Raw genomic sequence first — 25,985 nt, forward strand, 5'->3', positions numbered from 1 at the left:
ATTTCATGACTTTTTAAAGACACAAAGTAAATATAAATGAATGACATGGTTATTAATTCCTTATCCCAAGTTTTAAATTGTCACAAGTGTGAATTAACTTTCTTTTCAAATTTGGGCATGATTTGAACCTAGCTTTCTGGAAAAATTGCAGAGTGTTTACAAAATTATTGGGATAGTAAAGTTACTTTAATCTTCCTCTTTTGTTAATCTAACATACTTTTTTTCCCCTCTCAAGGAATGTGCTCAGTATTTCTTAGAAGTCAAAGATAAAGATATAAAACACGCACTTGCTGGTTTATTTGTGGAGATTCTTATCCCTGTAGCTGCTGTAAGTATATTTTAATTTTTATGTCATGCTTTAAAAGTAACTTTTTGTTGAAGAAGTTGACACACGAAATAGTCTTACTTTCTGGTCATGTCATAGACAGTTAAGTGGAACTCTGAATGTCATGTAGGTGTGGGGAAATGGTTATTAGGCAAATAGCAGAATAGCATGGATCAGTCTTTTAATTAAAAGAACAAGCCCAGGCCCTTAAGATGTAGAGGCTGTTAGGAAGGCAGAGAGGATTTGTAACCTGAAAGTAATGGTTATCTCAAGTAGCTCAGTCTAACACCCTGCATTTACTCATGGCGTTTGCTGCTTGCAAAATGGCAGCCACTTTAATGCCTCTGAAGATTTCAAAAGTACTGTGACGCATATCCTGGAGTTTACAGGACTGTCTTGATTTTAAATGTTCATTTCTCTGTAGTTGCTGTGATGTACATCATACCTGTCAGAATATGTATTCTAAATTGTTTAGAAAATTTCGTTGCTGTAAATAATGATTGCAGTAACTTCTAGGGAGGCAGATTCATAGAAGCTTTTCTTGATGTAAATTCATTGTGTTATTCAAAAAATAATTTTGCAGTTACTAGTAACATAGAGGGCTACAAATAACATTCAGGGATTTTAGGATACTTAGACATGCTAGATTTTTTTATTGCCTGAGTCTCCCCCACCACCCCCTACTCAGTTTTGCCTATGGTATATCATATGCTACTCACTTTCAGTATTCTACTGTGCTGTATAATGATATTCTTTATATATATTATATATTTTTTATATATTATATATATTATATATATTCTTTCACTTTAAAACAGACTCATGGAGGTAAAATTGACATAAAATAAACTACACATACTTGAAGTATACAGTTAGACATATGTATGTGCCTGTGAAACCTTCACCACAATGAAGGTAACATACATAACTATCACACTCCAAAAGTTTTCTCGTGCTTCTTTTTAATCCCCTTCCACTCATCCCACGTTGTTCTCAGATAATCATTAATCTTCTTTCTAGTCCTCTATGTTAGTTTTGTGTTTCCTAGAATTTTCTACAAGTGGAATCTTGAAGTAAAGACTCTGTTTTCTAGTTTCTTGCAGTCTGTATGATTATTTTGAGTTCCAACTATGTTACAGAACACATCAGTAATGTAGTAATTATTGACTAGTATTTCATTGTACGAATATATCACAGTTTGGTTATATGTTTACCTGGTTTTAGACATTTGGGTTGTCTCTGGTTTTTGACTGTTACAAATAAAGCTGCTATGAACATTCACGCACAGGTCTGTGTATGGATATGTGCTTTTATTTCCTTTGGGTGAATGTCTAGGAGTGGAATAGCTGGACCAAATGGTAGGTATATGTTTTAACTCTTAAAGTAATTGCGAGTGTTCCAAAGTGGTTGTACCGTTTTGCATTCCCACCAGCAGTACCTCCTGCCACATCCTCACCAACTCTGGCTTTGGATGGTCTTTTTACTTTCAGCCAGTCTGACAGGTGTGTCATGTATCTCTTTTAATTTTCATTTCCCTTATGACTAATGATTTTGAGCATCTTTTCCTGTCCTTATTTGCTGTCTGTATATTTTCTTTGGCAAAATGTCTGTTAAAATTGTTTTTCCCATTTTTAAATTGGATTATTCATTTTATGATTGAGTTTTGAAAGATATACTTTTATTTTTTATTTCTGTATATTCTGGGTCCAAGTTTTTTGTCAGATATATACTTTATGAATATTTTCTCCTAGTCCATGATTTGTCTTTTCATTTTCTTAATTATGTCTTTGGAATAGAGATGTTTTTAATTTTGATGAAGTCTGATTTATCAATTTGTTCTTTTATAAATTGTGCTTTTAGTATCATATCTGTGAAGTCTTTGCCTAGTCCAAGGTAACAAAGGTTTTCTGTATTTCAGTTTTAGGGTTTACTTCTAGATAAGTGATCCATTTTGAGTTAATTTCATAATACGGTATGAGGTATGGATTGAAGTTTTGTTTTTGCGTATGACATCCAGTTGTTCCTGTATACCATTTGACCATTTGTCGTCAAGACAACTCTTTCCAAGCACATTGGTTCCTTTGTCTAAAAATCAATGAACTCTATTTGTGTAGGTCTATTCCTGACTCTGTTCTATTCCAATAATCCATGTGTATATTCCCACAACATTGGTACACTGTCTTAATAACTGTAGTAAGTTAAAAGGCAGTTAGTATACATCTTCTCACTTTATGTTTTTTTCAAAAAAATTTCGACTCTTCTAGGTCTGTTGCATTTCCCTGTAAATTCTTGAATCACCTAGCCAGTTAAAAATCTGGTGGGATTTGATTGGGATTTTATTAATGGCATTTTTTTAAGTTTCATTTTCCAGGTGTTCCAAAATATTTTTCATTATGTGTGTTTTATTTTATTTTTGCCTTATTGCACTGGCTAGGACTCTCAGTACAATGATAAATAGAAATGATGGGAGCAGACTTACTTGCCTCCTTTCACATTTTAGGACTGAAGTTGTCAGTCTTTTACCAAGAAGTGTGATGTGACCTGTATGTTTTTCATAGAGGCCTTTTATCGTAATGAGGAAATTTATTTCTGTTCCTAGTTCGTTAAGAGTTTTTTTTTTAGTAATGAATTTTGGATCTTGTGAAATGCTTTTTTCTTCCCCATCTACTGAAATAATCATACCGTTTTTGCTTTTTGTTAATATGGTGAATTACATTCATTGCTTTTTCAAATATTGGGTCAATCTTCCATTCCTGGGGTTAAACTCTTGAGCATGATAAGATTTTTTAAGATATTATTTCTAAGATTTTTTGTTTTGCAGATTTTTGCATCTGTCTATGTTCACGGGGCCATTGGTCTGTAGTTTTCTTTTCCTGTAATGCCTTTGTTTGGTTTTAGTGACAAGGCAATGTCAGAAATGTTTGTGCAAGATTGGCTTTGTCTAGAATTCACCGGTAAAGCCTTATGGCCTGGGATTTTCCTTGTGGGAAGCTTTTTAACTGCAGATGATTTTCTTCAAAAGACATAGGGCTGCTCAGCTATTTCTTCTTGAGTAAGCTTTCATGTCTTTCTAAGGAGTTTGTCCATTTTGTGTGAATTTTCCAACTTACTGGTGTAAAGATGTTCATAATATTCCCTTATTTTCTTCAAATACCTGTAGCATCTGTGGTGACCTCCTTCATTCCAAATATTAGTAGTTTGTGACTTTTCTCCTTTTTTCCTGATCTTTCTGGCTAGAAGTTTATTGATTCTGTTGATCTTCTTGAAGAACTAGATTTTACTTTATTGATGTTCTCTGTTTTTCAATTTTCTATTTCATTGATTTCTGCTTGGATTTTTAACTATTCTTTCTTCTACTTACTTTGGTTTTAATTTGCTCTTTTTTCCACCTAGTTTCTTAAGGTGGGAGCTGAGGTCATTGAGACCTTTCCTCTTTTCTAATATAAGCATTTATGCTTTATATTTTCCTCTAACTAATTCTGCAGTGACAGCTTACAAATTCTGACATGTTGTGTTTTCATTTTCATAAAGCTCAAAATACTTTCTACTCTCCTTTTTGAAATCCGTGGGTTTTCTTTTTCTCCAAAGATCTTCAGATTATTCATTTTTAATTTGTGGTTAGAGAACATACTTATTTGCTTGAATCTGATTAGATGCATTGACATTTGGTTTGGGAGCTAGAATATTATTTATTTTGATGACTGTTGCATGTACACTTAAAAGACTGTGTATACTGCTGTTGGAGAGAGTGTTCTATAAATATCAATTAGGGCAAATGGGTTGATAGTGTTCTTCAACTTTGTGATAACCTTGCTGATTTTCTATCTACTTGTTCTATCAATTTTTGAGAGAGGAGTGTTGAAATCTCTGACTAACTGAAGATTTGTCTGTTTGTCTTTATAGTTCTGTCAGTTTTTCCTTTGTGTAAGTTTAAGCTCTAGCATGAGGCACATATTTGTTTAGGATTGTTATATCCTCTCGATTTGACACCATTATCATCTTGAAATAACCTTCCTTATCCCTGCTAATATTCTTTCCTCTGAAATCTACTTTGTCTGATACTAATTTAGCCACTCCTCCTTTCTTTTGATCGTGTAAGGATAGTATATCTTTTTCCATTTTTTAACTTTTAATCTACTTGCGTTTTTATATTTAAAGTACTATTTTTTTGTAGGCAGGGTCTTGCTTTTTTATCCAGTCTGACAGTCTCTGCCTTTTAACTGGGGACCACATACACTTAATATGATTTTCGATAATGTTATTTTAAATCTGTCATCTTCTGATTATATTTTTTATTTCCGCATCTGTTCTTTGTTCCCTTTTTCTTCTGCTTTTTTGGGGGGCGAATTAATTGAATAATTTTGTGACTCTTTCATCTCCTTTTTGGCTTATCTCATTGTTTTATCATTATATTGTTCATGGTCTACATCTTTAACTTATTGTTGTCTACCTCAAGTAATATTATTGAGTAAATAATACCACTTATTTGTAAAAACTTTGCACAATGGTATACTTCTGTTTGCTCCCTGAAAACTCTCACACAGCAGTAAGCTGGTGACCTTTAAAGGGCTTCCCTTATTTAATTTCCATTCCTCAGGGGTTACTTTCTTTTGTTGACTGATGTATATAATGTTTTGCATGTCACTTCATATATTTCGTTCATTTTTTGGTTGTTTCAGATCGTAGGGTTAACTAGCCCCCCCTTTTCACCATCCTGGCTAGAAATGCAAGTTGGTAACATTCACTTTATCCAGGTTTTATTCTATTTTAAAAATTTAATAATGAAATTTATTTTCATATTGAGAGTCAAATTTAACTGTTTTGCTTTCATTTTTAAACATCGAATTAATTATTTATAATTTATGTATTCATATGGATTGGTCTGTGGTATTCAGGTTCTATCTTTAGACCATGTTTAGAAAAGATGAACAGAGAATTGTAAGAAAAATTAAGAAGTTAAAATATTGATGATAGCTATCATATTAGTTGGCATGATTTTTTTTTACCTGGTTTGAATATTTGCTTATAATTAAATATTTGATGGGTTTTTTAAATGAATATAAACAGAAGTCATTAATTATAAGTTTGTAAGTAGTCTGAGTCAGATAGCTCCCCATCCCCACTCCTACCTCAGTTTTTAACCATGTGAATAGGTTCACTTTACCGAAAAGAAAATGATCATTTATAAAACCATGTCAGCTTAGTCTATTACCATGTACTTCAATTTCTTTTCCTAGAAATGATTTGAATTACTGCTTATCCATCCCAGATTGTTTGTGCTTCCTCCTTGTCTGAAAATCTGTTCTTGCCAGCTATCTGAGATTATGTTTTTAAGATAATTCATCAAAAGGAGCAGATTGTAGGAAGACCTTTGACTGTGCTCCATTCTTATATGTTGCCTAATTCTTCTTTTATGCCATATTTGCTTTTATGATCTCTTTGTTCATTAGGGTTGCCCTAACAAAGTACCACAAAGCAGGTGGCTTAAACAACAAAAATTTATTGTCTCACAGTTATGGAAGCTAGATGTCTGAGACCAAGGTGTTGGCAGGTTGATTTTCTGAGTGCTGTGAGGAAGATCTGTTCTGGGCCTCTTGCGTAGCTTCTGGAAGTTTAGTGAAAATCTCTGACATTCCTTGCCTCATGGAAGTATCACCCTGATCTCTGCCTTCATCTTCATATAGTGTTCTCTTCATGTGCATGTCTTTGTCCAAAATTTCTCCCCCCTTTTAAGGATACCAGTCATGCTGGAGTAGCTCCCACCCCCAATCCAGTATAACCTCATCCTAACTAATTATATCTGCAATGACCTATTTTCATATAAGGTCACATTATGAAGTATGTGGGGTTAGGTCTTTAATCTCTGAACTTTGGGACAGTTCAGCCTATATCACCAGCCTCTGCTCAAAGAGCTCCTTCTGTCTGAAACATTCTTGCCTCTCTGATAACCCCCAGCTTCCTTTTCTTGTTGGACTCTACTTAATTTATTCACTATTTTGAGGGCTTTCTATGTGACAGGACATCTTTTATACACAGGGAGTACAACAATGAGCAAGATAGAAAAGACTCTCTGCTCTTACAGAGTTTAAGTCTAGTGCAGAAAACTCAAGTGAGTATGTAAAATATGCAGTATGATGGATGTGAAAATGGGGAGCATGAAACACATGGTGGGGACCTAAAAATGGCCGAAGAGGGTGGGTAAGGGAGTTAAAACTTCAAATAGAGTGATTAGGAAGGACCACCACCTTGAAAGAGATAGTGACAATTGAGCAGAAACTAAAGGAATGAGGGAGTAAGGCATTGCTGTATTGAGAGTAAGAGCTTCTTAGGCAGAAGGAACCAGTGCAGACATCCTGAGACAAGAGCGTATTTGACGTGTTCTTGGAACAGCAAGGAAGCTAGTGTGGCTGGATCCCAGTGCAAGGGGCCAGAGCAGTGGGAATAAGGCCAGAGAGCTTAAGTGGGAGGCTATTTCAGTATTTTAGGTAAAGAAATCCTGGATTCAGCTTAGATGTTACTTCGTTGTGCAGTTTTTCCACAGGGGCCCCTTCTGGGTGCTCTGAGAGCACTAATTTCCTCTTACAGCTCCTGTTAGACTGCATCCTCATTGCCTGTTCACTGATGCCTCTTTCTCTGCTTGTTCTCTCAGGGCAGGGACCAGGTTTAATCTTATGTACTTAACATTTGGTCGTTTGGCACATTATGGTACTTGCATCAGATACTCAGTGAATTATTAACTGTAATTTCATACCTTACAGAAACGTCTCGTAATCCTGGTATAGTTTAGTCTAACGTGTGTAACCATTCTCTTTGTTTTTGTATTATCTTCTTACCTAGGCTGTTAAAAACGAAGTGAATGTTCCCTGCTTGAAAAATTTTGTGGAGATGCTTTATCAGACTACTTTTGAGCTGAGTTCCAGAAAGAAGCATTCATTGGTATTGAGAAACATTTCAAACCTTTACATACTTAATTAGGAGTTTTAGTAATTGATTTATGAATTTAGTAGAGTTTTCAGAGAATTGTAAAAATTGAAATTGGAAAAGATCCAAAGTGCAACAGAAGGGCAAATTTTTTTATATCTATTTCCTCCTTTTTTTTTTTTTTAAACAACTTTCTGTTCTTGATTTTACTAGCTCTGTGTTTGATAGGTCATTCAGACTTCATTCTAGGTATTTACCTGTGTTGACACATGCTTTAAATTATATATTGTAATACAGGAAAAGTTGGGTGTACATTAAACCATAAACTCATTTATTTTACATTAGTGATGAATTGTATTCTGAAGCATATGACTATTTAGGAGCTGTTGTCTGTCTAATTACATCTTTTCTATTCAGAGATTTAAGGCATTTTATCCCCCATTTAACTATCCAGTAACTTTGAGGGGTTATTTTGTGAATTTTTATGCAGCTTGGAGAAAGCTTGGAGAATTGGACAAATACTTGGCCACTTAAGATAGAGGTATAATAATAATAAACATTGTGCCAGGCATTGAGCTAAGTGCTTTGCATTCTTTATCTTATTTTAAACCTCACAACTCTATAGGATATGATTCTCAACTTTACATGTTAGGAAAGTGAGGCTTCAAGCATTTTGGCGTATCCTCCCTGAAGTCACACACCTTACAAATAGAAAGCTGAAACATTAATGCCCATCTGTCCTCTGATCCCAGGGTGACTGTACTGGTTGAGGGAACAGTGGGTCTAGGGAGAAATAATAGCATATTTCTAACCTGGGGAGATGTGATAGATCAAGAAATTGTTCTTATAGAAAATTTGCCCTTTGTCATTCTTAGTTAGATTACTCCACAAGATCATATTTCTTTCTTTTTTTTTATTTCAATTTTTTCATTTTTCAGTTTTATTAGGTAGAATTGTTATAATTAGACTGCCCATATACAATATAGTACATGTAAATATATATATACATCTCATATATTTTTAAAATTTATATATATGTACTGTTCATTGTTTCTAAGAACATTTAGAGCTTTAGCTTTTTAAACTTACATAGTTATCAAAGGTATAAAGCCAACCACAAAATAAGAATTAATTCAAAAAGATACATACATCTTGCTATTAATGGCAACATTATTTATAATTGCCAAAATATGGAAGCATCCTAAATGCATATCAATAGATGAATGGATAAAGAAGATGCAGCATATATATGTAATGGAATACAACTTACCCATAAAAAAGAAGGATATTTTGCCATTTACGGTCCTTCATTCACTTTTTTTTTTTCACTTCAAAAACCAGAATTTTATAACTGGTATAAACAGGGATTGTATTTCTTATTACAAATGGGAAAACTGCTATAGAATTTCTTTGTTTATGAAAGTGATTGAAATATAATTTACATATCCAGTGCTTTTTCATGAAAAAATGTTCATTCTCTTCTTTCTCCTGTAGGCTCTATATCCATTAATTACCTGCCTTTTGTGTGTCAGTCAGAAGCAGTTTTTTTTAAATAATTGGCATATTTTCCTACAGAACTGTTTGTCACATTTAAAGGTAAGACAATCTCATTTCTGACCTGTAAATACTGACTACAGTATATTCACTTCTGCATATACACTGAACAGTATATAATAAAATTTTTAATACTATAGTTCATTTGAATAGTAATACTGTACCACATTCTTTTGCTTATACATACTTCATTTTTTCTACCGGGAATCGTGCATAGACATGAATAAACTTCTTATTAAAAATTTAGTTGGTCTGAATGAATGCAAAATTATGTATTTTTAGTAATTGTTTTTTTATTATCTTAGATCTAGCAATATTTGTTAATAAATAAACTCCTTTAGAATTTCAGAGAATTAATCTTACAGAACTCCCTAGATCCTTATTTTGTGTTTTCTTTCGAGAAAATTCAGTAATGTTGGCTCGAACCTGAATAATATGAAAAAAGCCTTGATAATAAAATATCACTAAAAGCACATTTAATGTAAGTATGCCCAGCCAGATCTAAAAGAAAGACGCTGAATCCACATGGATGTGAAATCTCCTGAAATGATTCTGACTTGAATCAAGGGATAATTGTTCCTGACACTATTTGACACTATTTGGTCCAGGTCCAGTCTCTTATGGAAAACAAAACAATGAGATATAAGGATCATTATCTTCCCTGGATACTCTGCTCGCAGGATCTAAATAGGATCTTCTTTTCTTCTGTGGACAGTACAGTTAATATCTGACACACAACTTGGGGATATTCCTCATCTGCATGTCATATGAATGCTTGATTTGAATACTTTTTTGATGCATATGTGAATATATTTGCATTTTGCTTATGTGTTATAGAAACATGGCAGACATGGTATTTTATTTCCTGTTATTCTTCTAAGTTAGGGTTACGACTGGAAACCTTATACTTTGAAGACAATGAAATTGAGGCATAGAGAGACTAAATGACTTGTCTCTGGCCCTACAGTTCATCATGATATTGTGAGAAATAGGGCTGCCTCTTCTTTCTCACTTCAGAAATGATCCACTGGACAACATTATCCTAGATTTTTTTCTATGATTTTGTTTATCATTTTGAAAAATACCTTGATTTCCTAGTAAGGTATACAGAAAGTAGAAGTCTTTGAAAAACAATCAAGCTGGTTAAATTCTTAATGTCATGCAATGCGAAAATAAGTTTTATCTAATTAAGTACATCATATTGTTTTCTGTCCTGATTTTGATAATTTGTATAGACTTAGATACTGAAAGTAAATTAATTGATCATTTGCTGGGTAGTATGATTCTTCAAACTTCTAATAAAATATTTTAAGACAAGCATTTAAGTGTTTCTGGAAGGTTGCTTTGTTTCATGACAATTCACACTTTTCTGTTGCTTGTTGGAATGTTTTTATATATATATACATATATATATATACGTTTCCACCTAACATATTTGCAATTCTTTCGCAGTACCTTAACTGTTTTTTTTGTCTTAAGGCTTTCATTTAAAATGCTCTATTTTCTTTGAACCCTTACCTTCTATTAAATATTTCTGGCGTATTGTCCATTTGCATTAATGGCTGTGTTAATCTGCCAGGCCAAAGAAGATAAGAGCCACTTAGCATGAATATTTGGAACATAGTTGTCTTGGCCATTAACCCTTAACTTACATTAAGGCTCTATTCAGCAGAAATTTCATGAATTGGTTCCTGTTTGTTAAGTTTTAGATACTGTGGCTATGCTGCGTAGTTGAGGTAAGGAGTTGAGCATTCAGGGGAAAGCTATGCTAGTGATCTGTTGTAGCAGGTGTAACTTACTTGTTTTGTGTATAGGAAAAAACGGTCCAAGATAAAGGTCTTAACCTAAATTGATTTTGTTTTGAGATTCAAGTAATCTCTCTTTTTTTTTAGAAGTTGTGTGACCTTTTTATTAAATATTCAAACACTATATAAGCATATGAAGCAAAAAGTGACAATCTCCCACATAATTCTTAACCCCAAGGAGAGCTGTTGATAATGTGTTATCTATGGAACGTACAAGTAAATACAAGGATATGTAGATACTTAACCGAAATATAGACCACATATGCTGTTCTATATACTATTTAAAAATATTTTGTCATTACCTCTATTCCTTGCCATTACATATGGCTCTACCTCATGCTTTTCAAAGATGATAGCTATTATTCAAGTAATCTCTTGATATAAAAAAAATCTATGACACTTTTCCATTTCCTAGGTCAACTACTTCTTAAAATAAAAATGAATTTTTATTAATATTTACTACAGGCTAGAGTCTCTAAGTATAATTTCTCATTTAATTGTTAACTGTAACTGTGGCTGAAAGAAGATAAATAAGTAACCCAAAGTTAGGGAGCCAAAACGTGATAGAGATAGAATTTGCATTTAAATCCATCCAGTGCCATAACTTTTGATCTTTCTGGCCTACCACGTTACCTTTCAATGTACTAATGTACTATAAAGAATGTTGCTGTACTGAATATTTTTTAAAATATTTGGGCTATAGTTCTGGGGTATTAAAAAAGCAGTATTCCCTGTAGTCATAAGAATAAATATGACACATTTTCAAGACACTTTAAGATATTACACCATGTTTAAAAAATTACCCTGCCAACTTTTGAAGTTGGTGACCGCGAAAAATGAGCATTAGTCTGTAGGTCCAAAAATACCATAAGAGATTATCAGTTTATTTTCACTGAAAGTGTTGAATCTATGATTTTCGCCCCATACGTAATTTGGTAGTTTCCTCTTCGCCTATCTTTATGTCAGTTGAGGTCATTAGGTGAAAAATGATTTTAAAGTTTCTGAAGAATAATTGAGAGAGAGGGAGAGAGAGAAGTAAGAGTAGATGCCATATAAAAATGATTTGAAGATTTTTTCTACAATATATGCTTATTTCCTTTTGAAAATTGAAACTTGTCTGATAACGAATGCAGTGTTTTTAGAGGAAAAATTAGATAGTTAAAAATTTACGTATTTTTCTCTCTGTTTAAGTGTTGTAGATGTATCCCGTGATGCCCAAATTACAGAAAAAAATTTTTCCCTCAGTGTTTCTAGCCACTGTCTTGGAAATTTCAAATTTCTTCTAAATAGAGACCTTGGTGGAGAGCTGTCTTGTTTTGTGCTTATTTTCATCTAACATGCATGTGCTGCATCTCATGTTTATGTTTGCTGTCTCACATTGCTTTATTTAGATGCCATCTAACAACAGTATCAGAAAACAAATAGAAACACTCCAGGTGAGTCGTGTTGATGTTACAAAGTAAAATATTGCTTTATCTCCTTTAAGTGTGGCTTTTCCCCCCGCATTTACCCATTGCTGCATTGCATGTCCCACGTATTTATTCAAACCTGCTTCTCATATTGCAGAAGAAGAGTAGCGCACAGCAGGAGCATTCTCCCAAAGGTTTAATATTAATGTGGCCCCGGGAAGATAAATTTTAAGAGGTAGCAGTGATACCAAACATTGATTTTTAACCTGATCTTCAATTTTAAAATATTCTGTTGAATTTATATTAGCTGTTATAAATGATACTTTAAAAAACATTTTCCCATGAAATTAAGGAGACAGTAGCCCAGATTTTGAATATGATTTTGATCCAATACTTTAAAAAACTTTAATCTTACTGTTTTGAGTTTTAAACAAATCTTTTTTTGTTGTTCAGTAGGAAAAAAGGGAGGAAACATTAAAATGATTGCTGCCAAAGAGCATATTTGACTGACATCAAAACATTATTATATGTTAATACTACTGGATTTTATTAATGTAATCTGATTATTCAAATTAGACCAAAATTGTAACTAAGGATGTTTTTATTATTCAGATATGTATAGTAGCTTTGTAGTGACCAAATAAACAATCAGTTATCAATTTTTGTCACTTTTTATTTTGGCACTGTTCATTATAAAACAAGTCTGCTTTGTAAAACACAGCAGTCCATCTTGAAAAGTTTGAAAATCAAATTTTATTTCTTGCCAACTACCTCAGCACATAAGATGACCCAAATACTTTGTTAACAATTTATATGAGAAGAATTTTATGTGAAATTGGACTTTTATATTTTTAATATATAATTTGTATTATTTTTAGTACTCATATTTTGAAAATATAATTTAACAACATGAAAGCATTATTTGGAATGCGCATAAAACTAATTGAACTCTGAGATCTTGCATTTAAGTGATGGAAATGAAAGTTACATGATAGAAAAGAAAGTACTGCAAAAAGCTTGGTTTTTAATATTAGTAACATACTTTGTAGTATTAGTATCAAGTTAATAGAAAGCTACTTGGGGAATGTATTTGAAAGTCGGAATCACCGATTTGTCAGTGGAGGGAGGGATTCCATGTTGAGACTCTGACAGGCTGAGTAGTTGATATCCTCTTCAGAATTTAAATATCAAATCTCCATACACATAGATGTGCAAAATTATATTTTCTAGTGGTTATCTTTTTTTTTTTAAAAATCTGCATTGGTAATCTTTTTTGCACTGCTTTTCGTCATACGTAGTAGATGTCTATTATTCTATAATTTGAGAAAACATAAAATAGAAGTAGCTAAAATACTTAGAATTTTAAAACTCCCTTTTGTCCATTGCTATATATAAAATAATTGTTTAACAACAAGAAATCCCTCAAACCAAATTAAATAAATGCTCATTTATACCACTAAATGTATCCTAGAACTAATAAATGCATAGTTTTTCCTAATAAAGGTGATTATTAGCTACATTTTCAAAATTTATAATTAAATCTCATTCTGTAACTCTTGTCATTTGAGAACTTCACTTTTTATCATAGCTAGTATGAAGAAAAGGGTTGCTGATCAAATTGTGATTGAAGTGGAATACTTTTCTAATTTTAAATAATTATGTTCTAATTCTAAATTAAAAATGAAAAGTAAACACCTGGCACTTAGTGAGCATTTAACATATACCAGGCCAGTGTTCTCACTGCTTTTCATACTTCCTTAGTCTGTGAGATAGGTACCATGTTATCTCCATGTTAGAGATGCGAAAATTGTGTCACCAAGCAGTATTACAGTGTCCACGGATGGGGTTTGGCCAGTCATTCCTGATTTCAGAGTACATGCTCTTAACCCACCATTCTGTAGTCCTTCTTTTAAGGATAATCACTCAATAATATTTTGCATTATTTCATAAGTGCAAATATCTGTAACAACATTTGGTGTCCTAAATTTTAACTGTAAATGGGCTGCAGTGAATTATGGTGAAGATGAGTAATCCTTTCACCATTATGTCAGTATTGTTTTGTGACCTATTTACCATCAGGTAAGTTGAAGTGTGTATAATTTTCAAATTCTTAGAAATAGTAATATAATTCTAGTATTTTACTATTTTGTTTTGAGAATATAAAGAATGACTCAGAGTTGCCTTATTTATGGTTGCTTTTGAGTTATCTGTACTTACCATATACCAAATATATACTTACCATATGAAAATAAATATACTTACAAATTAAACCTGTTTTAGAGTGAATGAGAAAGGGAAGGGAGAGGGCTTTTAGCTGTTGACAAAGAATATAATTGATCTTAAATTATTGTGAGTAATAAATAAGCTTATTTTTATTCTCTTTTGTTTCTAAACAGAATAAAGATCCTAAAATGTCTCGAGTTGCACTGGAATCTTTGTATAGATTGTTGTGGGTCTATGTAATTAGAATAAAATGTGAAAGCAACACTGTAACTCAAAGGTGAGTGCCTTTGTTTTGAAGTGTATTTAAAATAACATCTTGGTAAAAAATCACACTATGGAATTTTAGTTAACATTATAAATACCTTGAGAAGGAATATGAAGCCTCTTGACATGTTATAAAGAATTAGAAGGATGTTTTGCTACTGTTTTGTTAATTTCATCATCTTATTATGACTAAACCTTTTTTCCCTCTAGTCGTCTTATGAGCATAGTGTCAGCACTTTTTCCAAAAGGTTCACGTAGCGTGGTTCCCCGTGATACACCTCTCAATATATTTGTGAAGATCATTCAGTTCATTGCTCAGGTGAGTACCTCACTTCATAGTATGTGTATCTGTGTAAGTTGTAAGAATAACCCCGAGTCATAAAATTTGTTACATACCTCAAAGCATGACAACAAAACATTTATTAATATTGAATAGTGAAAAATAAAAATATGCTTAAAAAAGTAAAAACTAAATGATGCTAATGGTTTTTGTGTGTATGCAAAATAAAGTTTAAATCACTGAGCTACACACTTGGAGAAGAAAAGGACACCCACGAGTGGAAGCACTTAATTTAGGAAAGGTTGAAAAAGTGTCTCATAGTCCTGTTAGTCCATTTACTAATTAGTTCTTGCGTATCTTGAAAGATTTTGGAACATAGTTCTCATAATCTGCATTAATGTAGGTTCTCAGGTACAGACACTAGAATCCATTCTGGCTGATTGAGCCCAAAGAGATCTTTTAAGGAATCTGGAGAGTTCACAGAATGACTAATAGGACTGAAGAAACTGGTTCTGGAATACATAGAAAACCAGAGGAAACTATAGCATTGGGCCACCAAGGAAGCTGCTGCCTCTACCGCAGTCGAAAAGCTGCCAAATTAGGAAGCCTAACTGAACTAGACAAGCTAGAAGCATGCTGCTCCCGCCATCCCGCCCAGTGAAATACATCCCTTCCTGCCTGTGCTCCTCCCCACCCCCTCATACCCCGGTTCCCAGAGACTCACATGAGTATATCACGTGGCTGGGTCTAAGCCCCATCCTGAAGTTCACAGGCATCCTAAGAAATACTTTTAGCTTTCTAGCCTTTGCAGTAATGGAAGGTTTATTTGAAGGGGATCAGCTGTGGCCTGAGGAAGCAAATCCATGGTTTTGGTCACATTCTCTTTTGGGTCATCAGCCCTGGATAAGCATAGGTAGAGTTACCTTCTCAGTTTAGGAAAAAACACTTTGGTTCCAGAATATTCATAGAGCTCTCTCTGAACTAAAACTATGGCGATATCAATGACCCATAATTGTTTCTGACAGTGAAGAAATAAGGATTATTTAAATTAAATGAATATATTTCTATTTGCAGGAAGGAGCACAGGACTGATGATAATTAGACAAGTACAAAGGTGTCAGTAAGATGAATGAAAGCAGATTATGCTTTCGAGCTGTTGTTCAGAAAACCTTCGCCATTTGGTTGCATCACTTCCCCTGGGATCGTACCCACCCCCTTGCATTAGTCAGCGCATAGCAACACTCCACCAGAGTGATAAAGCTCCTCGCAAAGATCGTTGCTGTTACTAGTTAACTGCGTTTCTTGGAGAGCACCTTCCTGGAGCCCTGTTCTCTCAGTCCCAGTACAAACTCCCTGCTCTCCAGGCCTGCCGCATGGCCAGCTGTCATCATCAGGCTTCCTTTCATCATTGTTTTGAGACTTCCTTCACTTAAATCTTGAATCTGTTTTTGGCAAATGAGTGTTTAAACTTCTATCCTGCTGGTTTGAGTATTAAACAGATCATTTGAAAGTTAACATATCTATAATCATATTTTTTAACATTAATTCATATGTATTTGTCTTTCGTCCAACTAGATTCAACACCTTCTTGTGGGCATAGACCTGTGCTGCCATTATTTGTATAATTCCTTTTATATTTGTATTTTAAAAAAAATTTTTTTATTGAATTAGAATCAGTTTACAATGTTATAATTTCTAGTGTACAGCATAATGCTTTAGTCATACATATACATACATATATTCCTCTTCAGATTTTTTTCATTATTGATTACCACAAGATATTGAATATAGTTTCCTGTGCTTTACAGTAGAAACTTGTTGTTTGTCTATTTTATACATAGTCGTTAGTATCCGCAAATCTCGAATTCCCAATTTATCCCTTCCCACTCCTCTCCCCCCATTTGTATAATTCTTAACATGATACCTAACATGTACAGGCAGACCTCATGTTATTGCACGTGGCTTTATTGTGCTTCTCAGATACTGCATTTTTTTTGCAAATTGAAAACAAGGTGGCGACCCTGTGTTGTCAGATGATGGTTAGCATTTTTTAAGCATAAAGTACTTTTTTTTAGTTAAGGTTGTACATTGTTTTCTTAGGCATAATGCTGTTAGACAGTTAATAGACTGCAATATAGTGTGAACATAACTTTTATATGCACTAGGAAACCAGAAAATTTGTGTGGTTTGCTTTATTGTGGTCTGGAACCAAACCCGCAATGTCTCTAAGGTGTGCCCATAGTAGTAGAAAGTTATAAGGATTTAATTGATTTTTTTTTCTAGGAACGTTTGGATTTTGCAATGAAAGAAATAATATTTGATCTTCTCAGTGTTGGAAAATCTGCTAAAACTTTCACCATTAATCCAGAGGTAAAAAAATTTGTAATGTAGTAATATACTATCATGTATAATTTCTAAAAAATTGTTTTAGGGCACAATTTCTGAAGTCAGAATTCCTAGGCTCATATTCCTAGTTAAAGACAAATTAAAATAAATGTTGTTTCCTACTTCTTTGACCCTGTTATTCACTAGTAAATTCCTACTCACCCTTTAGACATTAAATTTTCAGATTTTTAAAAAATATTTTGCAGATGAATTACCCATCAGACTAATGACACTGGAGGATATAAAAAGGTGAAATAGGTGTTATATTTCCTTTCATTTCTTTTAAATTACTATACTAGTCCTTGACATAATCAAACCATTAGAGATATATATATGTAGTTAACAAATGAGTTGGAAAGTTATTGAAGTTTTTCATTTGTAGAATTTCTAAGATAGGTTAATAATTATTTCCAGATTTTTAAAGTGAGCAGAGATGAGTGTTTTTATAGATGATGTACTTAGCATGGTTTTCAGCAACAAAAATCCCGTAATGAAAGACATTTTCTTAAATACCATTTTTAAAAGTATTCTCTCCATTGAACAAGTTCATTTCTGAAATTAAGTTTTTTCCTCACTGGAACTCTCATACTGAAAGTAGAAAAAATGTCAGTGATGCTATTTTGTTGTTGTCATCTTTTACAGGCTTACTTTATTAGAATTATCTTCAATCTGTATTTATTTTCAGGAATCTTTTTAACTTTGAAAGCTAGTTTAGTTAAAGCTAGATAAAGTCATCCATTAATCCACTTAATGAAATCATACAAATTGCAATCTACTGAAAGACTGAATATTTGGGGACACCTCTGTGAACCCCAGTACATTGTAGAACTTTCCCACTCCCATCAAGATGTCTTCTATGACGATGTGAAGTGGCCACCTGATACTTAGACTAAGGGAGGGTGCCAGCATTATGTCATATATAAAAAGGAGTAAAGCTTAAAACTTTAATCTTATTTACATAACCAAAGTATAAATTAAAGGTTTATTTTTTCCCTGTATTTCAGTGAACAATCTTACACACCCATGGGGATGCATTTACTCATTTTAGGGACCACTGGTGTAAATAATGACAGCTTGGGCTGAGATGGTGTGATACAGATGGAGAGAAGATCATTTGCTGAGAAAAGAAACACTAAACATATCAAGTTTGAGGGGAAAGTGTATTTGGTTTGAACATGGCAAATCTGAGGCATCTTTTTAACATCCAAGGAGAAGTGGCAAACTTAGACTGAGGGTCTAAGTTCAGAGAAGTGAAGCTTCATATTAGTGGATGATGTGGTATCAGTGGTAACTGAAGCCATGTGAATACATGAAATTACTTTGGGAGAAAATACATAATGATAAGAAAAGGCAGGCTAGGAATTTGTCCTGAAGCAGTCTAACATTTAATATGCAGGTAAAGGAGAGTAAATCTGAAATGCGGGCAGAGATGACACAGCCAACAGTGGCACAGATGTATCCAAGAAAGGGAGTGTTTCGGGGAAGAAGGAATATCTGACAGTGTCCCATGCTGCTGAAAAGTCAAAATAGGATGCAAGAAAAATGCCCACTGTTCTGAGCATTGTGGTCACTGATGAGTGAGAGGGAAGTATTATGGGGAGGGCTTATTCCACTAAGATATCTGAGTATAGTTAATGGGAATCAGATATTCAGTTAAAAGGGAAATGTTGCAGATGCAAGAAAGAGAAGGGATAATTGATAGTGTTCTTTCCCGATAACGCAAGAGCAGACAGGCTTCTAACAGCTAGAACACCAGCACCCCCTCAGCTGTCACAAGTGCAAAGGAGAGGAAGAAGAGGTGCAGATATAGATAGATCAGTGGGTTTTGCAGTGAGAGATTCAGGAAAGTTGACGTGAAGTGGGAGACAAATCATCTGCCTAGAGAGGGGTACATGGTATCAGGGTAGGAGAGTTGAGGACGGGACGGAAGGGGTTTGAAATAAGCTTTATAGAAAATAGGATAGCCAGTTGATCTCAGAAGTGAACGGGTGGCACTTGGAAATTTGGTATTAAAGCGAGCTCCAATGCCTGGACTAGTTTTAAAAATGTCAGACAGAAAGATTTTCTTCTGTCTTCCTTCCTCCCGTGCTCCAGTGTTACTTCATGAGGTGTTTTTTTCGCATGAAAAAAGGCAATTTTCTGACACTCTGACTTCTTTATTTTGAAACTTTTTTCTCTGAAGAGAATGAACATAGGCCTCAGAGTCTTCCTTGTGATAGCGGACAGTTTGCAGCAGAAAGATGGGGAGCCGCCAATGCCAACAACAGGAGTTATCCTTCCCTCAGGAAACACTCTGCGTGTAAAGAAAATTTTCCTCAATAAAACCTTGACAGATGAAGAAGCAAAAGTCATAGGTTAGTGTTAACTGGAATAAATAAATCGTTTTGTGATACAGTTTGATATTCATTTATGAAAGTTTACGATCAAATCTAAAAGGTATATATTTCCCTATATAAATATATAAATGCACATATTTACCTATGAATGTATATATTTGCCTGGTTATTCCAGTGCACAGAGTGATGCAAAAATGAATACCTTTTTTTTTCCCACAATATCTGTATGTTTTCAGGTTAAAAGTCTTCTGGGTTAAATATTTTCTTACATGATACTATTCACTGCATTTGTCCTCCCTTCAAATTGGTTTCAGTTGTGCACATAATTTTTACACATTTTCTCCAATATGCTGAAGCTAAGCACCAGGGAGAAGAGTTTGTTGAAGTCAGAGCTCCTTCTTTTGCAACAACAATACATTAGTGTCATTTAAAGGTTGATGGGCTTTTATTTTTATACAGAAGGTAACTGTAACTATTCTTCATCTAATTTTTGCCATTTTATAACTGTGAGGTTTTTTTCCCCTAGGAATGTCAGTTTACTATCCTCAAGTGAGAAAAGCGTTAGACAGCATTCTCAGACATTTGGACAAAGAAGTTGGGAGACCAATGTGCATGACTAGTGTGCAGATGTCTAACAAGGAGCCGGAAGATATGATTACGTACGTAGTCAGTTATTTCTCTTCATTGCTATTTCAGTTTTCATAAATATAGAGGGTTGATTCTTGCTCGTTTCCTTACTTTCTCTTCTGGAGTTCGCCCGTTACCATGTCCTGTAGTTCTTAGTGCAACGATTCCTTCCACATGCTCAGTATTACCCTTTAACGTGCTGCCAAACCAGTAGAGATAACAAAGGTCATCCTGGATCCATCTGGTTTGTTGTCAGTGATGAGGCCTTATGCTTATTCTACGAGTGATAGATAAATCCTAGTTACCCCAGATGTGTGTGGATGTGATTGGTTTATGAAGTTAGGCAAATGCTCTTTTTTCCAGAGTCTTGTTCAACAAAAAAGAAAACCTGCAAATCTCTTGGAACCGAGGGCATGGAGGGGAATAATGTATGCATAGCTTTTCTGAAACGGTCCCTCGTCTCACCCCCACGCCACCCCCAGCACTGCTTGTAACCCACATTTTTCCCCTAATTATTGGGGACTTCCTTCCAAGAGAATGATGTATTTTATGGCAACCTTCTTTCATTTGCAAGGAAGTATCTACATGTTCTTTATAAGAGGACTTTTTTTTAGATGTTAGTATCTGCATTATAGGTCTTCGATGACCAAATTGGATATTCTGTCTCTCAATTAATATATAGTTACTGTATACAAATATATGCTAATATCTCTGAGAGCTTTTTTTTTTTTCCGGCATTACTTCCTCTGGGAGGTCTTCATCCTTTTTATCACAAACACTTTCCTCATTTATGCCCATAAGTTTGCCCTCCCTGAGTTCCTCTGGCTGCATGTTTGGATTCTTCAGGGACAGCAGTGTCACCATTCCCGGGTCTGCTGTTTCTCCTGTAACTCCATTCATGTTTGATTCCAATTTCACGTCCAGTATTCACTTTTTCTTTCTTTGTTGTCCTTTCACCTGTGTTGGCCAGTCTTCTCTTTTGATTATCCATTTTTGTAAAATGTCACCTGAGTTTATCCCTGGAGACAAGGAAGCAACACAGCCACACACTTTGCCATGTACGTGTGAACTAAATAACGGATGTGCAGTGACCAATCACAACAGACTTTGAAAAAAGTGATGTGATTGAATCACTGGTTATGATACACATCTGCTATTTACATCATGATTTGTAGACTGAAGAGCTAACAGGGAAGCTTGGCTGGACAATTACTTACAGTTAATATGTGGTAACTGAAAACTGAACCACATTGTTGGGGACTGGTATTACTTAACTAAATTGTGGTAACTGAAATTCATGCATATTGGAACCAAGCAACGAGAAGACTGACTGTATATAAAATCTCTAAAAGTAAGTAATAGACCCATTGCTACTATAATGAATACTGACTACCCCCCCAAACTCTTAAAACATCCAAATTCTTTTCTATCTAAGAATTATTTTGTTGGACCAACTGAAGAACAATTTGGGTAAAATAAATTAACTAACAGCTTCACTTTGAAATACAGACCGAAATACCAGTGTATAAAAGGTTAGATATTTTAAATAAATAAATAAAATCATTGAATAACTAGGGGAAAATACAGTAGAATTAAATTGTATCAAGCCTTTGGAGGAACCAGGATTTTCGAAACTTCACACATTTTATTATATAAAAATTTTAAACGTTTATCTGTGTGTGTATGTGCATGCTGAAGTAGCATAAAAAGCTGGGAACAAACAAAACCAACTGTGGTATATGGAAATGTCTGTTTTCTAAGACCCTTGTTAGTATATGATATTAAATGAAAGAAAATTTTTTGTTAATTTTATAGGTCTCCCCAAATAACTAATACTTGGTTATTTAATAATGTCATATTATTGATTATTTTTAATAATTAAATATTATCAATGGTTAAATATTTTAAATTATGTATATTTCATTTTATTTGAAACAATTATAAATAATTTACTTAAATAATGTTTATTAGTTAAGTGGTTGTTATGCTTGTTTTCTAACTATGGAGAACCTTTACTGCTTGCTAGCTGTGTTTTTTTCCTGAATCATCTGCATATTCTTTTCTCCATTTATAAACTGATAATTATTTACTGGATTTGTATGTGCTCTTTTTATATTAAATATGTTAACTTTGGGTGATGGAGTCCTATTTTATGTAATAATTTTTCCAGGTTTGCTTTTATCATCTGATGTATGTAATATACCTCTTATTAAGTCCTCTTGTGATCTGTTTTTCAGAGGGGAAAGAAAACCCAAAATTGATTTGTTCAGAACTTGTATTGCTGCTATTCCAAGGTTGATTCCTGATGGTATGAGCAGAACTGACCTCATTGAACTGTTAGCAAGGTAAATGAGAATTACTGTTTGCTACATTAATTTTTATCTCTTTCAGTCTCTTTAAATTTCTAATCCACCCTTGTTACCACTATCACTAAAAAAGTAGTAATAAAGACATTTTAATCCTTTATTTGATTACTGTCTGAACTCCCATTTTGTCTTTTATGTTTTGTTAAACACGTTCTCCCCACTCATGTTTTAACTTTTAAAGTTCTTCTGGATTCCCCTACAAATCCTATTTTTAAATTCCTTGCCTTTCCATCTAGTAATATTTCTTGGACTTAATATAACACATTATCCCTTAAACTATGGCAATATTAGTGTGTGATGACACCCACTAGGCAGTTAATCATTGTGTTAACTCCTACAGTCATTTCTTTCGCACCTAAAGTGGTGATCAGGTCCCATTTTCACTTTTTTCTCTTATTGCAGAGCCCGTAATGTTCAGATTTTTCTCTTTTTCCTCTGTTAGGCTCTAAACTTAAGTACTAGCTCCCAAAGGTAATTCTAAGTTGAGACAGTGGCCTTTTGAAAAACTGCTTTTTTGATATGGTTGGCGATTCTCTTTAGAGAGGGGGTCGGCAAACTTTTTTTTTAAAGGACCAGCTAGTAAATATTTTCAGATTTGTGAGCCATGTGGTCTCTGTCACAACTACTCATCTCTGCCATTGTAGGGCACAAGCAGCCAAGGCAACGGATGAAGAAGTGGGAATGACTGTTCCCATAGGCTCCCGGCTGGGAGCTCCCCTTGAGCCCTAGTTTGCTGGCCCCCTGCCCTAAATGGAAAACCAAGTACAGAGACCATCACAGAGCAGTAATACTTGACCATATTGAAAGATGTTTACTGGTTGCTGGTCACTCATCACTCAGTCCTACGTTAAATTCATGATAAGTAAACAGTTAATAGATCATTCTAACAACCCTTTCTACCTCCTTGAAAACCGCTAGCGTCTCACACACCCTCACACTACCAAGCCTCAACTGTTGCAGGTTGCAGTGAAAGACTGAATGGTACTGGTCTCTTTTAGGATTATGAGAAGAAGACGGTTATTTTGAAACTTTGCACCATGAGATAAAGTCATCCCTTCCCAGTCTGTCTCTTGCTGTGAATTAGATTGCACAGTTACAAAGTTCCGTCAGCACTAGGCAGAAAAAAGAAACTTAAATTTTTATAAAGCTGTTCCTTGGGAAAGCCATAAAAACTCTCTCATTCAGTTCTGCTCTGTGTCCTCCCACCTCAGTTTAATTCACCTACATCTCTGTGGATGGCGGCCCATACCCACTATCCAAATGAAGTTGCATCTACAAGGGGCAGGGATAGGGGAGCCTAGTAAAGGAGCAAACATCTGAACAGTGTTGACAATTTGCTTTGCTATTTACCTTTGCTTCTTTCCCCTGTAATGTTCACTTACTAATTAATTTATTTCAGCAGAAAGAAAGATTCTAAAGTCTGCTGATTTTGTCCCCTACTCCTAGCATTTGGAATTGTAATGTCTACGTCTTATTTACTTAGAAATAAAGCAAGCAAACAAAGCAAAGAGACACTGTAAATCTGCAGACCTGTCTGCTGTCTCTGAGGAAGGTTAATTGGTTCCCCTGCCTTAAATTAGCAAGGCCACGTCATTCTCTTCGTGCACGTATCCCCCAAGTCACACAGATAGATGTAAATCCATGGGTTTAAGGGATGTTGAAATAACCTTTAACGTCAGCAGCATGGAGTCAGTCAAGCTTCTTCTGCACAGTGTCTCCTTTGGTGCCACCATCAGGGACAGAATACTGGACTAGAGACCCCTGATCTGACCCCGTGGGTGTTTCCGATGTGCTGTTGCAGCTGCTGCTGCTTCATGGCTTACTCCCAAGTCTGTCGATCAGTAAATACATTTTCTTCTCAGTCTCACTGTCAGTTGAAGGTTGGCTTAGTGATGACCAGAACTGAGTTCAGCAGGGTAAAGACTGTGATATCTCCTTTCACCCAAATCACACAGCTTTCCTCCTCTGTCACTGAGGACAACTCCATCTTACCAGCTGCCCAAGCATGTATTTATGGCATATTTTTAATATTACCTACTTATCTTTATTCATTCAGGCTGTTTCTAACTCTGACACACACATCTTGATGGTCAATCACAGAAATAATCCTGTTCAGCCCCAAACAAAAACTCTTATTAATAGAACTTTGTACCTTCACTACTGCAGCCATCTTTTATGATTTCCTTATTTAGCATTCATTTCTTTAAGTTCTGTCAAAATTCTTTAACTAATACTACATTCACGTCCTCATATAGTTTTGATATCTTTAAACGGTAATTATATACAGCCTCTCCTATGATTTATTTGGACTTAAACTCTCTTTTAAGGCCTTATGTGTTAGTTTGACACATTTTTTTCTAGACACACCTCATTTATGAAGTTATTCCTAAATTTAATCTAATTCTCGCTTTCAAGAATTATTTCTGTTAAACTGATTCCATCTTGATTCGTTGTGTTTCTTTCTTCACAGTCGTCTTATGTGTAACTGTAACCTCAGCAGCATGAAAGGAATGATAGAGCTAAATCATGTCCTTTCCCATGATAGTAAAGGACTAAATAAATATGAGATAGTGCTAAGGTGTTACGTGATTGGACATAGGTTTTGATTGATTATAGGATAACACATGGCATTTTAAAAATTAAAGAATTTTTTTAAATGTAATTCTGATGTCAATCTATGTTTTCTTAAGTACAGCATTTGAATTATGATCAAATTTATTCTGAATTGTAGTAAAAATACCAACTGATGTTAATAGATTGATATGTGAATTTAAACAAGCGAACATAGACCGGCATAAGGATGAATATAGCACAAAAAGTGAACCTTGGTTCCTGTCTTCATATTTCCTACAAACCAATTGAGAGGAAGTATTTTTGAAGTTCTGGGGTTTAAGTTCTAGATGATAAAACCATTCGGCAGGTTTTGAGGTTTGCTAATGGAATTTTGTTCTTGGTAGGCTCACAGTTCATATGGATGAAGAACTGCGTGCTCTGGCTTTCAACACTCTGCAGGCACTAATGCTTGATTTTCCAGATTGGCGGGAGGATGTTCTTTCAGGATTTGTTTATTTCATTGTTCGCGAAGTGACTGATGTCCATCCCACCCTGCTTGATAATGCTGTAAAGATGTTGGTACAGTTAATAAATCAGTGGAAACAAGCAACTCAAATGCACAACAAAAACCAGGACTCGCAGGTACCGAATGCTCTTGTAGTGTCCCTCTGTAGGTGGTCAGTGGTAAGTGACCAATAATGATGTCAAGACGTATTGACTTTCTCAAGAGCTTAAAGTTTTATTAGTTTTACTCCTTTTCAAAGTGTTCATAATCCCTCAGACTGAACTTTTCCTATAGTCTATATGCTAAAGATGTAACATTAGTGTGTCTAACCTTTTCAACCTTCTTCTTTTGATAGTAGTTTTGAATGACCACAGAAAATAGAGGCAATTCTAGCTAACATTTAAGTTGTTTCCAATATATTTAAAGCTGATA

At 34.5% G+C, this 25,985-nt stretch overlaps 1 protein-coding gene across 8 annotated transcripts in view; it reads left to right on the top strand.

Annotated features, from left to right (window-relative positions):
• FRYL (FRY like transcription coactivator) overlaps positions 1-25,985 on the top strand; it is a 226,746-nt gene that overhangs the window by 120,415 nt on the left and 80,346 nt on the right. For 6 of the 8 annotated variants that reach the window (XM_072944315.1, XM_072944291.1, XM_072944305.1 and 3 more), the window contains 11 exons: positions 236-328; positions 7,163-7,261; positions 8,741-8,842; positions 11,997-12,041; positions 14,411-14,514; positions 14,712-14,820; positions 17,065-17,151; positions 19,349-19,520; positions 20,029-20,161; positions 22,367-22,474; positions 25,453-25,690. In XM_072944315.1, coding sequence (XP_072800416.1) covers positions 236-328; positions 7,163-7,261; positions 8,741-8,842; positions 11,997-12,041; positions 14,411-14,514; positions 14,712-14,820; positions 17,065-17,151; positions 19,349-19,520; positions 20,029-20,161; positions 22,367-22,474; positions 25,453-25,690 — 1,290 coding nt within the window. The remainder of the gene's footprint in view (positions 1-235; positions 329-7,162; positions 7,262-8,740; positions 8,843-11,996; positions 12,042-14,410; positions 14,515-14,711; positions 14,821-17,064; positions 17,152-19,348; positions 19,521-20,028; positions 20,162-22,366; positions 22,475-25,452; positions 25,691-25,985) is intronic. The other 2 variants (XM_072944308.1, XM_072944320.1) reach the window with 1 other exon arrangement.

The sequence above is a fragment of the Vicugna pacos genome, chromosome 2 (assembly GCF_048564905.1).
Source record: "Vicugna pacos chromosome 2, VicPac4, whole genome shotgun sequence".
NCBI lineage: Eukaryota > Metazoa > Chordata > Mammalia > Artiodactyla > Camelidae > Vicugna > Vicugna pacos.